Source organism: Coptis chinensis, chromosome 6 (genome assembly GCF_015680905.1).
Source record: "Coptis chinensis isolate HL-2020 chromosome 6, ASM1568090v1, whole genome shotgun sequence".
Classification (NCBI taxonomy): domain Eukaryota; kingdom Viridiplantae; phylum Streptophyta; class Magnoliopsida; order Ranunculales; family Ranunculaceae; genus Coptis; species Coptis chinensis.
In genome coordinates this window covers 30864964-30876542 of record NC_141461.1, presented here as the reverse complement: position 1 = coordinate 30876542, position 11579 = coordinate 30864964, and the positions used below count along the sequence as shown (strand labels likewise).

Here is an 11579-nt window from a genome sequence, read left to right as displayed (position 1 = left end):
GTAGGAACCGTTATTTCAGTATGTAAATTTTTACAAACCGTGAAAACCATGCGCAGTGGAATTAATGGGTTCTCACGATTTTGGATAGAAAATCATACCTGTAAATCGGCTAAGATAACTCTGAGAATCCAATAGCTATGAAATCAACAACCTCTTGATCTTCTGTTGTATTCCTATCAATAGATTGGACGTTGTGTGGGCAACGATCTACCAACCCCCTTCTTTCTCTCTTGGCCTATCTCACTCACAAAGCTAGAAACGAAATCAGATCTACTTTTCTTGTCTCTCTTTTTCGACCAATGAATAGTGAATTCGGCCAGAAGAGAAGGGTTTATTTTTATAGGCTACAACAGGGACCATGAGGAGAAATTAGGGTTGGGCCTCCTGATGGGATTGGGCTTCCCATGTTCGCCCAGAACACACAGCCCAAGTCCGTCAACAAATGGCTTATTCCACTAAAGGTCATTGTTGCACTACCGCCCTAATCCCAAATTACGTGTCAGCGTTTATGGGCCCCATATTATATGCTTGTTGATCTCCCCGTGTTTAAGATATCGAATGCCCATTGATTAAGTCAAGTTATTGACAACTATATCAATCAACTTCTTATGTCCTTGAGTAGTACCACTCAACCTCATTGTCATGTCGGAATAAATCCACCTACAGGGTTTACATGACAATCCTTATGAGCTCCTCAAGGGGACATCATCAACCCGACTTCCTGCGGGTCACGGATTCCTTCTATAATCAACAGCACACCTTACATACAATGTTATTACCCAATCCATCGAGTTTGTTGATTCACAAATGAATCTCACTCATTGATGATTTAAAGAAATCTACAATGCACATAAGTGCCTGTTATTATATCCGGATTAAGAGGATAAGCATCCATAATAACAGAGGTATTAAGTTTGTTCTCTTATATAGTCAGTATAAAGATAAACAACCTCACTTGGTCATGTTCAATACACACAAAGTGTACTAGTGTAATCCTATAGTCAAGATAGACTAATACCAGATTATACTACAACCGTACTAATGGTGTGTCCAAATCCATCTAGCTTGTGAACGTTTACTTAGGGCATCTCCAATGGGGGGTGTAAACCGTATAGAGTGGAAATTTTACACCCCAAATATAAAAAAACTCTCTCTAATGGGGGTGCTAAACCGTAGGTAATAGTGTATTAGCTAATAGAGAGGGTGGGGAATTCCCCCTCTCGCTATTAGTTAATAAAAAGCCCGGACGTCACTTAAAATAACGTCTGTTTAACTTAAAAACTCGGACGTCACTTCAACACACGTTTGAAACTTTATTTTTTAACTCGGACGTCACTCCAAGTGACGTCCCAGTTTAAATTAAAGAGGGACGTCACTTGGAGTGACGTCCAAGTTTAAAATCTATTTTTTTTACACTCTTCCATTGGAGAGTATAGAGTGTGGATATTTATGAGTTATACAATACTATACAATTAGAGGTGTAAAATCCTAATGGCACCTACGTGGAGCCTAGGTGGAGGTGTAATTTTACACCCCCCATTGGAGATGCCCTTATACTTTATAAGGTACTAATGATATGATCTTCTATGTGTCACCACACACCATATCATCTACAACATAAAGTATTATACACATGCATATAACTAATAACATATATAATATGCATAACATTTGCCCATATGATTCTCATTCAAAATATAAAGAATTAGAGTTATTACAAAAGTAATACTTTTAGTATATAACCCTATGGTCTTAAATTTGGAAGGAGTCAAAAACCCAGCCAAAATTAAGACCTTTGCTAGCAGCTGCTATAATAAGTTTGGGAGACGGACGACATTGTTTCAGCCGTCCATGTGTTAAATTTCAACTTAAGTTACAAAATAATGGACGGACGGCAGAAATTATGTCGTCAGTATCATTTAGCACTTCAAAACAGAAAACAGGATTGGATTGTTTTTTTTATTTTGGGGTGCCAAATTTGGCGGGGCAAGCTAAAAGGCTTATGTGGCACCTTTTAGCAGCCCAATTTAGCAGCTATCCATTGGACTTGCTCTTAGCAACCAACCTTTGCTCCTTTCTCTTGCAAAAGTGACATATTTAACACCAATACATGAAATACACAAACGTATGTAAACAGTACTAACTCTTATTTATTATAAGCATAATTGGTCTAAATGTAATATTATTAAGGGGTTAAAACTACAATTTTAGGCTCTTATCAAACCACTCCCAAACAGCATTTTGCTTGTCCTCAAGCAAATATGAGAAATTAAAATAAGTGACCAAAAATCGAGTTCTAACTAATCTCGTTTCGCCGAGTGCGATTGCATTGACCATATGCAATAAGGCCTTAAACCACTAGAAATTCCCTAGTGGACGAGTTATAGCCTCGTGAGAGTTTTCCAAAGAAGGTACTTGTATAGACCCCTAACTCACTATCACATAAATGTACAGTCCCCTCATCCACTATTACACACACCCTCCCTTTTTCTCTCTTTCTTCTCTCTCTTTACTGTTTCCTCTCCTCTTTTCTCTAGCGGCCCCCTTTTTCCTCCACATCTTCTCATTTTTATATCCCCCTTCCTTTCCTTTGGACCGTCCATCTGTCTTGTCATCCTACGACCCCCATATCGACCGTACACCTGCCACCTTGGACTAGGGTTCCGCGGCCTTGATCTGCTGCTCCTCCTTGTCTTTACGTATGTTGCTTCCTATCTGCTACACCGTGGACTTGGTCCAAAATGTACACATCACGCTACTACAAATGCCCCTTCTCGACTCCGTGGTCCTGTTAAGGGATCCGGGGTTGAGAACCCTCACCGTTATTCTCTCTCCACCGCCCCTTCCTTTTTTTCTTGGTTTGCGTGTGTATTTTACTGCAATCATCACGCGTGTTTTTAGCCGTCCCTCGATCTTTGTGCGTCCACATGTCTTGCGCTGGCTGGGCTACTCACCTGACCCCTCGAGCTCCACAACACATGAAGTTACCTTTTTGCCCTTTCTCTTTTTAAACACCCTTCCCTCTCCCTCTTCCTCATTTCACTTTCCCTCTCCCTTGATTTTCCACTGCTCTTCACTCCCTTCCGATCACCCTCCGGTTTGCACACACGCTGCTGGTTTCTTGGGGATTCTCTCCTCCTTTCGGACCTCACATCCAGCGTATCTACTCTCCTTGCTCCCCTTGGTATGTTTTCTAGGCTTGTTTTATTTTTGATCAACTAAATAGTGAACTCTTTCCATAATCTGCATCTGTCCCTTCATTTTTCCGATGTCGGGTTCTAACTCCGGTGACTTTTCCACTTCCCGTTCACCCCAAATAGCATCCCCGCCTCCTCCTGCCCCTACTGCGGCCCCCTCCACCTCCAGGCACCCAGCCTCTTTGTTACCTCCACCCTCACGGTGCCGCCGCCCTAACCTAGGCACGATTAGGGTTGCTTATGGCATTCCAGCCAACATAACCCTAGAACATGTGCCATCCATCACCCACTACCCTCACCTGATTCCCCGCCGACCCGGGCACCTGGTAATCACGGTGGGTCAAATTGTTGCCGGTTTGCGGCTGCCCCTCACTCTCTTGGATGTCGAGGTGTGCAATAATTTCAGCATTCCCCCCTGTCAAGGTATAGGAAACTTCTGGAGAACTATGTATGTCGCGAACCCTTACAATCACTACACCATAATAGGATATTTGCAACACAGACCTTTTTTGCTTTGCAACGGTTATTTACCGTTAGCAAATTGCCAACGCTATATAAGCATTAGCAATGTTATAAAGCATTACTTTATTTAAGTGAATTTTAGGAATTAATTGATAACGCTTATAAATTGTGTGAGAAGTGTTGCAAATTAAAATATGGAAATATAAAACATAACTTTACTTTCTCTCTCCTCTCTCTCTCTCTCACCGCCACTACACTCTCCAGTCTCCTCCCTCTCTCTCTGCCCACACACACTCTCACTGTAAGAACCCTACCTCTTGAAAACATTTTGGGTTTTTCTCATCTTCTCCGATTTTCTCAAACTTTCTCGCGATGGAAAACAGTAAAGAAAGTAACGCAGAATAGAAATCGAATAATAACGAAAACCTTAATTCCGCTCCAACAGAAATCAAACCCAAATCGAATTTACCTAATTCTAATAGACAGACTTCAAGAACCCCGTTTACCAATTTAAGTCAAGTCGATGCTGACATGGCTTTTGCTCCTACTTTACAAGAACAGGTTTGTTCAATTAATTAAAACTAATCTATTAATTATTGTTTTTTTTGTTTACTAATTAGGGTTAGTGAATTTTATTGTGTTTTAAGGAAATGGCTTATATGATGTTGAGAATGAATAGTGGAGAAGGGAGTGATGATTACGGAAGTTCAGTAACTGGAAGTTATGTTGAAGAAGATTTTGATGATTCAAATGATGATGATAATGAGAGTGATGATGATGAAGAGGAAGATGCATTTGATGTTCACGAGAATTTAAGAAAAGGAAAATGAAGAAGTAGTTGAGCTTGATCCGGCTGCGTTTAGTAGTGATGAGGCGTTTGCTAGAGCTCTTCAGGATGCTGAGGAGGGAGAATTGGGTGTGAGATTGATGGCTCTTATTGGTGTAAATGATATAACCGGTTGTGAGTGTTTCTAGACTTGCCTTTTATAAGCATATGATAATGGAAGGTGTTGAACAGTTGTTTAATTATGGGTTTGTTTTGTTTTTGGTTTATATAGGGGTTGCGGATGACACTGAGGACAATGATGATAACTCTCAAGTAATTTTCCTTATCCTTGATTTTGATGTATTATGAGATTCAAAACTCGTGATAAGTTTGTGGGATGCAGAGTGAAGTATTAGCTCTGATATGTACTTTTGCTGCACTGAATTGAGTTTGATATGATTCACCCTTAGTGGTTAGTACAACTTCCAAATATATAATTTTCAAGGTCTAAAACCCCAAGTTAGTGAGGCGGGACTCTCTCGATTTTGATTTGGAACATGTTTTTAAGTACCGATTTAAAAATCAATTTTACCGATTGAAAAAGCTTGCTTTTTTACTAATTTACTCAATGCTTTCTTTAAAACGAGAGCAGAGAAAAATTCTAGGGTTTTGTAAACTAGTAATCAAGAATGGGTTGTGTTTATATATCAATACAACATTCAGATGAAGAAGTAAGAGTAGTTTTAAATCAACTACCTCTTGATGCTAATGATATTCTTGATATTCTTAAAGCTGAACAAGCTTCTCTTGATCTCTGGCTCATCATTGCGGTAAAAGATTCTATCTTTACTATTTTTTTTAACAGTTGACTATTTTATTTTTACTGTTTTGATTGATATAGTTGTTTTTGTTAACCCGTTTCTTATGGGTAAATATATAGAGGGAATACTTCAACCAAGGATACGTTGAACAATTCCAACAAATTTTGGAGGAAGGATCAAGTCTTGGTAATGTATTTCTTCTTACCTATCAAATTAGTAACATGAGTTATGGGCCATTCTAAACCCACTATCTTCTGTATATTTCATAAATTGATGAGTACTATGCTGATGTAAAATATGACCGGATATCCATTCTAAATGCTCTTGGGGCCTATCATAGTTACCTTGGAAAGTGTTAGAGCAAGGGTGCGAAAAAAGATGACCATTTTATTTCTGCAACAAAGTACTATAAAGCATCCAGGATCGACATTCACGAGCCTTCTACTTGGGTTGGCAAAGGTGTTGTTAATCAACTTATGCTATGAATTTATATTTACAAGCCTGGTTACCGTAGTCTCTTGCGTCAACTTATGCCAAATTTATATTTATATTCACATTGAGAGCCACAGTAACTCAATAAGCATCACTTACATTGATTTGTTGAATTGACACAGTAAACTGATTTAATGGTGATGTCACTTAGAACCCAAATAATAGGATTCATTTGAGTTCCTTGATGTTTGGTTTGGAAGCAGTTAACTAGTGAGGATGTGACTTCTAATGGGATATAAATGGTATATGATTGTTGATTTGTACTCAAGCAAGGCATAAAATGCGGCTATAATTATTTTATCCATCTTTACTTTGTACTACTACTTTTGAATAAAGGAAAGAAATGAAAAATAAAAAGGATTTGGTGAATTGTATTTCAATGCCTCATTCATTATTGGAAAACCCACCTGGAGACTTCCCTGATAATATTAGAAAAGAGATTGTAGAGGGATTACTTGCGATTTGGTCACTCGTAAGGTACATTTGAATTAGTTCCTGCAGGACTATTGATTATGTGTATGAGCTTGTTTCCAAATTATATTGTCCCTTACTGTTGCTAAAAAAATTAGTGACGAGGGAAATATCTCACACAAGTTGATCAAGTGCATCAATACGTACTTGTTAAAGGATGGGCCAAATCCGGATCATGAATATTTGGAAAGTATCCATTCAGCTGTGCATGGCTTTACGTTTTGTAGTTGGCCTAAAATCCAAAACATTGGGTTGAAGGTATCTTTTGCAAACCCATTCCTATCAAACTTTTGAGAAGTGCTGAGATGATTTTATGGGTTGGATGGGTTAGATTCTAATATTCTACACTTATCTGCTAGATTCAAAATTGCAATGGGTGGTAGTCTGGTAGATACTAGTGACCTTCATCAATCATTCAATCATTCTAAATACGACACACATATCCGATGGCTTAAAGTGGGCTAAGGAAGATGTAATGGCAAAGAGTGTAGGTATGCATAATTTGGAAGGGCAAAGGTAAAAAAGGAAAAAGACAAAATGTAAGAGGGAAGTGCACGTGGCAGAGAGGATTTCTGTACTATTTTTGAATTAGAAATACAAAGTGAACTGACAAAATTTATTTTCTTCGAACACTATCCATGAGACCTTTTAAGTCAGACCCCCTTATGACACAATTTATTGTATCCTCGGCATGGCTGATCAATATTAAGCTCGGCCAGGGCGTTAATTCATCTGTTTGTCCTCTTGGATTGTTTGATGGTATTTCAATTCTCCCTCTAACATAATGTAGTTGGAGCGGGTTCAGTGAAAGACCATTTAGCACTGTGGTACACATGCAGTCTCTTCTAGAGGCAATCAGTTGTAGTGGAGTTAGAGGCATGTTGACTGTTGAGTCTCTTTTTTTTTAGTTCAGTATTAAGAACAAAAGTTCTTATGCTTTGTATTGTGGTAGAGGAACTTGACGGTACTCCGTTCGATTACTTTGTTTTATATGAGATACTTTCTTAGGGTGAGAGTGAGTTTTTCCTGACTTTAGCGTATGTGGGTGTTTTCTACCTTAATTTGCTTATATGTTGGCCATGTAGGCCACCTCGACTTCCTTAATTTTTTTCCACTCTTAGTTCTGGTTTGGTACTTATAAATATATCTTCCTTTCACAAATATAATAAAACATTATAATAAAAATGAAAAATAAGCAATGTAAAAAGTTGACACTATCACATGGTAGTTGGTACTATACTGTAGTGCATTATTTCCTTTTAAAGCTAGAGTTTATTTATTTTATATTTACTTGATCCATCTGTTTCTTTGCTTCTATTATTCTCTTTCTGCAGGTTTAACCCTTTTAGGCTTATTGGGGTTGGATTGTCAGTCTGGACTATTGCTACCACTCTTTGTGGCTTTTCAAGTAATTTTGACCATTGCTGTTTTCCGTGTGTAAGTGTACTAACATACAGGGCATGGATACTAAGATACTAAATCAGAACTACTCATGTTTCTTACTTGGAAGTATTGACCTTTTCGTTTGTGTAGGTTTGTTGGTGTTGGCGAAGCTTCTTTTGTTAGTCTTGTGCTCCTTTTTCATTGATGATAATGCACCAGCTTTCGGGTTCCGTTTCTTAACTTGTGGGCTAAATACATTGATCTTCTAATCATATACTTTTTATCATGAATGTTAATGGTGCATGTGTTGATTCACTCAATGCTATATACTTCCCTCTTATGTTGTCGAAAACAAGATGGCTTGCAGCCTTCTACATGTGTATACCGTGGAATTGCTTGTGGCTATGTCCTTGGTGGATCGGTAAGTTTTTCTTCTTTGGACAATGCAAAGAAGTTTTTTTAAGATGCACTTAGTCTTACTTTCCCTTAAATGTGGCTTTCTTTGTTTAAAATGAAACCCCGGACTCTTGAACGCCTCCTCTAATTTTCTCTTTTTTTTTATTGCAAGATATGGACTAGCTTTAATAGTATAGCATGTCTTTCACCTTGCTCTGTAGCAAGTACAATATAAATATTTGCATCTTCTCATTGACCACCCCTAACTTGACCGCATCTACAACACAATTGTCACGCTCCGAATTTCGACAGAATTCGAAAAAATAATATTTGTTCCCGACTTTTCGATCTTCGAGGTGTGATGCACTCTCAACTCCCAAAAACCCATAAACGGTTTAAATATGCGGATAATTAAAAACCAATAAATTTTTTAACTTAAACAAAAGTCATTTTCATTACAAAACTTCACAAATAAGATTAGGTTACAACTCTCCTTTCAATAACTCTTTAATTAAAATTACAAATGAAAATACAAAAACATTGTCTAGACTGAAAATCTATATCACCTTAAGAGAAACCAAAACCTATCTTGAAAAGTGACGCTAACGCCAACCACAAGTAGCAACCAACCTTCTTCAACACTAAACCTGTCAAGACTTATCAATTATGTTCATTTAATGAACACACCCGATAAGCAAACATGCAAATCGGGTCAGCATTATAAAAATGCTAGTGTGAGTAGCTTTAAAATATAACATATACTTATACATATACATACACAATCCATAAGGTAGTTAGTTCCTTCCCCGAGGTGCCTTAACTTTCAACGACTAATACAACATCCTTAAGTACAATAATTAAGGCAGGTAGTTCCTCCACTGAGGCGCCTTAACTTCCCACTAACCACACAACAAACCATACACATAATAAAAAGGCATTTAGTTCCTCCACGAGGCGAAATAAACTATAACCAGCCAAGCATATTCCATACTTACCTCATTTCATGCTCAATTACAGAGTGAGTCGTCTTTGCACAAGTAATTAGTTTGACCCACCCTTCTGCCAAACCATATACAATCATCTATCTAAAGATATATCATTAACCAACATATTACCATAATTATATTAATTAAGGCTTTCTTTGCGTGTCCCTAAAATCACGTCGTATCTATGTCTTACCTAGTTTCCCTGGCTACCACAATCGCTTCCCAACGCCGAACATGTACATCCACATGCCTCCCCTTACATAATGAACCACTCTGCGTGCGAATACACTACCGAAATGGATGCCGCACACCAGGTAACCATCACACGAAAGCCATTATGTAAGTACTGCCACTATTCGACATAAAATATCGTGCGTCTCGTTCTAATTTTGCGAACGGAATAAATCAAGCAACCATTCGGCTACAATTGCCCAACACATGGGTCAATCAAAATCTTATATATACACCCTACACAAGGGCCAGTCATATCACATACGCCCACACAGGGCAAATCACATGAGTTGTGGTAGTCAGGTTCTAGGATTTTCGTTACGTAATTTATTCAGGTGTCATACATAAATATCTCATAATCATTTCACTATATCATGTGCATGTCAAATACATTATTGCACTAAGCCAAATATATTTAGAATTATCTCAATATATCTCATAACAACTTTTATTCTTTTACGTGCCAATATATTATTGCACTACGCCACAATCCCGTGGGAAATATCTACAAATACTCTACTAGCATCTCACAGATAAAATAATGGAGTGTCTATACGTTTATTTCTCCAAAACTATTGCATTTAATATATATATCCCAACATATTATATAATGTCACAATTGCTTCAAACGTATCACATACATTTTTATAGCGTTTTAGGAATATTATATCTCCTAAAGTTTTTATCTCGTCACGTGTCAAAATATACACAATATCAACGTCAAATCTTACCTAGATAATGACAACCAAATTTATACAAGCTTCCACAGCATTTTAGTATTTGATTTGTCCATACAATTTACAACATAAAACATAGCACAATTAAACAGTCCACAATCCACAATCAAATCCCCAAAAATCTAAAGTCCATGAATCTAAGTCCGTATGTAGTTTAATACTCATAAAAACATATATATCTAAGTCTTATAAAAATTCCCCGCTTGTTACATGCCAATCTTATATTATTTACACACTACTCACGTCAAATCTTAATTAGATAATGACCAACCAAGTTATACAATTTACGACAATATTTTATTACTACATTTGTCCATATTCTTAAATATGTGAAAAACTGGAAAAAGTCAACATTCCACCATCAACGGTCAAAGGTCAAAGTCAACGGCCAAAGGACAAAGTCAACTGTCAATGGTCAAAGTCAATGATCAATGGTCAAAGTCAATAATCAACGGTCAATGGTCAAAGGCAACACATCATTGTCAAAGTCAAACTGTTGTTTCCATGTTCAACAGGTTCATGGTCATAGCCATGGTTCATGGCTAAGGTCGAAGGTGCATGGGCTCATGGCGAAGGTCATGGTTCGGACCCAACTAGAAATATCTAAAGGGGACAGATCCACTTAAAACCAAAATGACCCAGCCCACAAAATAAAAGAAAATCGGCCCATGATTACAAAAATTAGAACTGGCCCCATAACAACTAATTGGAAATGGCCCAAACCAAAACAAACTAAAATCGGGCCCAAAAACCAACTAAGGCCCAAGACAAAATAATAGAACTTTGGCCCAACCCAACTAACTAACTTAGTTCCGGCCCAACCAACAAAACTAAGGAATTAGGCCCAAAGCCCAAGCCCAACCGGTCATCAGGTTGTCTTCCTCACTCCACTAGCAACCACCGATTCGACCACCGCCAATACCGATCGCCACTCCTCCCAATCTACACGAAAATGCTCAGGGGAAAAACCTCCACTACTTTAACAAAAGAAAAAACCACCCATCATTCAATATATATCCTTTCTCCAAAATTAGATCTCGAATTCGCGCCGCCATTAAAGCTTCTTCAAGCTTCAATCATACCCCTTTCCAGCCCACAACCACCAGCATTTCCATCATACCTCAACAACCAACCACATATTTATAGTTCACAAATCTAATCCCAACCCAAAAATAGTACAATAGTTTCAACGATATATAATACCAATGATAGTTCGGGGCTCGCGCTGCCATTGACGCTCTTTCGAGCTTCAACAGCCCAATAAGCCGAAACAGTTCAATAATAACCAAAACAATATACTAATAATTAACCAGTTTAATAAATAACGCGACATGACGAAGAATGATGAACAGTAAAACTGTTACTGTATACCGGTGAAGTAGAAAACTAACTACTCACCTTAATTAACAGCTCGACGAATCCCTCCTAATCCGAGTCGTTGCGCTCCAACGCTCGAGCAAACAAGCCGCCTCCATTTTTATTATATTTTATTCTCTCAAAACCCTATTCTCTAGAACAATGTGATTATATACTTGGGTTTGAAACCCAAGCCCAATACAGACTCGGGCCCAGAAATCAGGCCCGCGTATCCCAAATCCAATCTAGCGAATTTTAAATAACTAATTAAATTAATTAAT

At 37.9% G+C, this 11579-nt stretch overlaps 1 protein-coding gene across 9 annotated transcripts; it reads left to right on the top strand.

Moving 5' to 3' along the window:
- The first annotated feature begins 3844 nt into the window (after positions 1 to 3844).
- On the top strand, positions 3845 to 7811 carry LOC147492569 (protein CTR9 homolog). Of its 9 annotated transcripts, XR_015199661.1 has the most exons (8): positions 3846 to 4220; positions 4307 to 4620; positions 4718 to 4758; positions 5218 to 5255; positions 5366 to 5432; positions 5587 to 5705; positions 7544 to 7646; positions 7743 to 7811. XR_015199661.1 is itself a non-coding variant. In XM_086568666.1 (6 exons), the coding sequence occupies exons 3-6, from the start codon at positions 5115 to 5117 to the stop codon at positions 7795 to 7797; spliced, it is 366 nt and encodes a 121-aa protein (XP_086424792.1). In that variant the 5' UTR covers positions 3845 to 4220; positions 4307 to 4620; positions 4718 to 5114; the 3' UTR covers positions 7798 to 7811. The 9 variants fall into 9 exon arrangements, 1 of the variants encoding a protein (XP_086424792.1); XR_015199659.1 differs by having other exon boundaries at positions 3845 to 4220; positions 4718 to 5255; XR_015199666.1 differs by lacking the exon at positions 5218 to 5255.
- Positions 7812 to 11579: the final 3768 nt, after the last annotated feature.

What these genes read in the sequence shown, in the direction of transcription:
- LOC147492569 (XM_086568666.1), top strand. Translation starts at nt 5,115, where the DNA reads ATGGGTTGTGTTTATATATCAATACAACATTCAGATGAAGAAGTAAGA. An exon ending in ATCTCTGGCTCATCATTGCG is followed by an intron (nt 5,256 to 5,365) that starts GTAAAAGATTCT and finishes GTAAATATATAG; the next exon opens with AGGGAATACTTCAACCAAGG. An exon ending in GGAGGAAGGATCAAGTCTTG is followed by an intron (nt 5,433 to 7,543) that starts GTAATGTATTTC and finishes CTCTTTCTGCAG; the next exon opens with GTTTAACCCTTTTAGGCTTA.